The sequence below is a fragment of the Sinocyclocheilus anshuiensis genome, unplaced genomic scaffold (assembly GCF_001515605.1).
Source record: "Sinocyclocheilus anshuiensis isolate Anshui unplaced genomic scaffold, SAMN03320099.WGS_v1.1 scaffold579, whole genome shotgun sequence".
NCBI classification, from domain to species: Eukaryota; Metazoa; Chordata; class Actinopteri; order Cypriniformes; family Cyprinidae; genus Sinocyclocheilus; species Sinocyclocheilus anshuiensis.
Genome location: NW_015551075.1, coordinates 2,095,049 through 2,099,760, shown reverse-complemented (window position 1 = coordinate 2,099,760; position 4,712 = coordinate 2,095,049). Strand labels below are relative to the sequence as shown.

Below are 4,712 nucleotides of genomic sequence, written 5' to 3'. Positions count from 1 at the left end.
ATTGGCCAGATACTGCCATGAGCCATCACAAATCTTTTTGACTTGTCATTCCCTGTTGTATTTTTTTTCTGGCCAAATTAAGCAGTCCGAGAGCAAAAAAGGAAAAAGCTGTTTTGACAAATGATGCCTAAAACTTCTGTGCCCCTAACAGCACCAAACTGAGTTGCCAAATGTGCTATATTTTTGCATTTTCAGAAGGAAATGTCAGTGGTGAAAGAAATTCAACTCTCAGCGTATATAGATTATATAGGGAAGCTTCCAACTTCCCAACAGGTCCAAGCCATGCAGTTCAAACTATTATCAACTATTCAACTTGTTTTGCTGTAGATTTAGCAGCAGGGATCCACAGTTGCTGAAAATAAGTGCAGGAAACATTGGCACAGAGTAAAAAGATCAATCTTGGAATTTTAAAAATCACTATATATATTGTATTAGTAAATGCTTTTACCCAGCCCTGTTTTTTTTTTTTTTGAAACGTTTACCTAACACTCAAACTTCCATTGTTTGGAAAAAAAAAACATGTGGTTTTGTCCCAAACCCTTGCCACTGATTGAGCCAAAAGTTCATTTTTCAGACCACTCAACCAAACTGAGCACTGTTTTAAAAGTACAACATTGTTTAAAATCCTCAGGAAGTCAACCTACTTGCACCACCGTTCAAAAGTTTGGGGTCAGTAATATTTAAAAAAAAAAAGAAATGTACAGTTTTATTATGCAGAGACGCATTAAATTCATTAGAAGTGACAGTAAAGATGTTTATAATGTTACAAAAGATTTCTGTTTTTTTTTATAGTTGCTGTTCTTTTGAACCTTGTCTTAATCAAAGAATTAAAAAGCATTATCACAGTTTCAACAAAAATATGAAGCAGCACAGCAGTTTTCAGTATTGATAATAATGAGAAATGTTTCTTGATCAAGAAATCGTAGTATTAGAATGATTTCTGAAGGATCATGTGACACTGAAGACTGGAGTACTGATGCTGAAAATTCAGCTTTGATCACAGGAATAAATTACATGTTAAAATATATTCATATATAAAAGTTATTTTAAATTGTAATAACATTTCACTATTTTTAAATACTATAAAACATATAGTTTTTACTGTATTTCTGATCAAATAAATGCAGGCTTGGCGAATATAAGAGATTCTTTCAAAAACATTTAAAACCCCAAACCTTTGAACGTTATAGTGTCTAATTTTCTCTGCACAAAATACTGGGATATAGGAAAGCATTTTAACATATAAAATTACACACAGCAGCTTTACGTTCAAAATTAAAAAAGAGATCATAGATGATGTAGTAAAATTAGTGATCTGATTCTCAAAAACAGTATAGCTATTACCCTGCAAAAAAAAAAAAAAACATGACCTGACTACTTTGTAGAGTTAATTGTGAAAACAAGAAACTGCTCAACTCAAAAGATGAGGCACCCCAATAATCTTGATCTCGGACTTTAGATATAGAATAGCTCTTTACTTCCAAACACTATTACTAACTCCTATACCAGTTTTAGTGTTCTTACAAAACTTCTACTCGAATGTTCATCACTACATCACTGAGAGAAAGGAAAGGCTGTGAATTGTTTTCTTCTTGCTCTCTGGCATAATTTATACACAAAGTGGTTTATAGATGTTGTAAATGAATATATTATTACACACTGTATATTGCATAAATAAACAACGTGATAATATTGATTACATGTCATGACTGATAGTACATTTTATTTCTTAAGCTCATCCAAACAAGCGAGTAGCAGCTGCCTTCAAAAACCTACTAACAAAATAGCATTGAAATCAAATTTAAGACTCTTTGAATGGTCCATAATTGAGTTTATATCCAAACCTCAGTGCTCCTTTGCTTTGATTTTCTTCCTTTGTTTGGTTGCGATTTACCCTTGAGCGATTGTGTTCCTTTGCAGGTGTCCTTGTCTTTCTTCGTTGAGCAGTTCCCAGCGCAGTTCCAGTCAGGTTGGTGGTCCACGACTAGATCTAGGGTAGGTAGAGAAGTAGTGCTGGTCACGTCTCTGAATGTTAGCGAGGCTATCGACTGCGAGTCTTGGTTTATAGCGCCGTATCCCCTCCAGGAGCCGTCCTTGATGAGCACCGACTTCTTGATCATCTTCCAGCCCAGATGATTGAGCTCTAGGAAGTTGAGGAAGATGCAGAAGACGCCTACGCAAAACATGAAGATCAGGAAGATGGTTTTCTCGGTGGGACGTGAGACGTAGCAGTCGACCTTCTGCATGCAAGGTGTAGCCGTGCACACAAAGTGAGCAGGAACGTGGAAACCGAAGAGGAACCATTGAGCCACCACGAAACCGACCTCCAAAACGGCACGAAAGCACACGTGGAAGACGTAGTACTTGGAAAGGACGCCCGAGGAGTTTTTGGAAGGAGCCCTGGTTTCCTGCAACACTGGGGTGCTTTGGTTGGCGATGCGCTCGAGGACGTCAGCAAAACTGTGTCCGAGATGTTTGTGCGACTTGATGGAGCAACTGTCCGAGTTGCAACTGCGATCGTACGCTTCCCTCGACTGCTCGCCTTCTGGCTGCTTGGACAAGTTGTGCCAGGTGTAGATAATGAAGCAAAGCGAAGGCGTAGACACGGTGATGATCTGGAAGACCCAGAATCGAGGCTGCGAGATTGGGGCGAAGGCATCGTAGCAAACATTGGGACATCCCGGTTGAAGGGTGTTGCATACAAACATCTCCTGCTCGTCCGTGTAGACGTCCTCAGTGGCCACGGCCACGATGAGCAGGCGGAAAATCACCATGACCGTGAGCCAGAGGCGTCCGATCATGGTGGAGTGCTGGTGCACGGCGTCCAGCAGCCGCTTGAGCAGCGTCCATTCTGTCATGTCTCTACGCACCAGCCTCCTGAAGTACAGCACCTGAAATAGATCCACTTTAGCTCTGTTGCCAGAAAGGACGGCCGTTTTCATGTTACAGCTCTGGCCAGAGAGCGATGGTGCCATCACTGCTCCCAGCCATCCCTTTCTCCTTCAGAGATAAGGACTGTGCTGTCCACTTCACTTTGGTCACATGGTGCTGTCGCTTGTCTTTAGAGTCCATTTACAAACCGCTGGAGAGACGGCACTCGTTCTGCTCTTGATAGCGTCGGCAGATTACGCTCTTTTCAGATTGCCGCCGTACATGATAGGATGGGTTCCACACTTTTAAAAATACGCCACAGATAGTGAATACGTCCATGTGCTAATCTAGTTTGTATACTAATCTATCTTATACTTTAAACTTGGCATTGTGTACTATGAATATTGTTGGCTCTTATGAGAAATTGCTTGTGCCTCATTTGTAAACCGCTTTGGATCTGCTGAATGGTTAAATTAAAAGTGCATATTTTGTCTGTGAATTTAAGTGACGTACTGTTGTTTTCCACTTTGCAACTAACTTCATGATCGATTTTGAATTAAGTTATAATTTCTTATACACTACCATTTAAAAGTTGGGGTCAGTAGAATTTCTTTAAGATGTTTTTGAAAGAAGTCTTTTTTGCTCACCAACTCTGCATTTATTTGATCAAAAATACAGTAAAATTGGTAATATTATGAAATATTATTACAATTTCAAATATCTGTTTTCTATTTGAACATGTTTTTAAATGTAATTTATTCCTGTGATGCAAAGCTGAATTTTCAGCATCATTACTCCAGTCTTCAGTGTCACATGATCCTTCAGAAATCATTCTAATATGCTGATTTGCTGCTCAAGAAACATTTCTTATTGTCTATGTTGAAAACAGTGCTGTGTAATTTTTTATTTATTTTTTTTTAATTTTTTTTTGTGGAAACCGTGAACCATTTTGGAATAGAAGAACTTTCTTTTTTTTTAAAAATAGAAACATTATTTTGTAACATTATAAATGTCTTTACTGTCACTTTTAATCGATTTAATGCATCCTTACTGAGTGAAAGTATTAATTTCTGCAAAAAAAAATAAAAAATCTTACTGACCCCAAACTTCTGAATGGTAGTGTATCAAATGTTTTTTTTTTTTTTACCAGTATAGGATAAGGCATATAGTGGAAGTAAAATGTCCTGATACTGATGATACTGGATGTTTACAAAAGTGATAGGAGCTATTTTGAATGTAAAGCTAAAATAGATGTGATAGCAGTTATCTTCATGCTATCTGCTAACTGGCCCCTGGTGATTATAAGAGCCCTTAAAAGGTCTGACACGAGTGGACTTAAGAAAAAGAAAAGGAGGTAACCATTGGGCTATGGAGGCTGTGGCTCTGGTTCAAAACTGAAAAGCCAGCTATATGTAGACAGTAAGGCAGCTCACAAAGTAGCAGTTTGAATGATTTGGAACACTCTATAGCCAGCATCTCCATATGTTGCAGGCAGGGCCTAAAATTAATACTCGCCAAGCGCCAAATGCGAGTAAAAATTGTCTTTGGCGAGTATATGAAACTGTGTCAGTCGCCAGATGGCCGGGAACATTTGTATAAATGTTGTGCAATATTGTGAGAACATAAACGTGAACAAATGTGAACGACGCTCTGTACAGTTAACAGGTAAGTGCTGCTTCATCACAAAAGTTTAAGCCTTTGCAATGTAAATATTCAAGAGCTAGAACACATGAAAGGACACACGTTACTCACGCTGAGTGGGAAGTTTAAACATCCGTAGCCCCGGCCTGAAAGCCGCGTCTTGAGCTCTGCTTCCTTCCTGCGTTTGAACGGACAAATTT

At 38.7% G+C, this 4,712-nt stretch overlaps 1 protein-coding gene across 1 annotated transcript; it reads right to left on the bottom strand.

The window, feature by feature from the left end:
- Positions 1 to 1,832: 1,832 nt before the first annotated feature.
- Positions 1,833 to 3,279, bottom strand: LOC107662349 (gap junction delta-2 protein-like). Its single transcript, XM_016452335.1, has one exon. The coding sequence runs from the start codon at positions 2,973 to 2,975 to the stop codon at positions 1,833 to 1,835; it is 1,143 nt and encodes a 380-aa protein (XP_016307821.1). The 5' UTR covers positions 2,976 to 3,279.
- Positions 3,280 to 4,712: the final 1,433 nt, after the last annotated feature.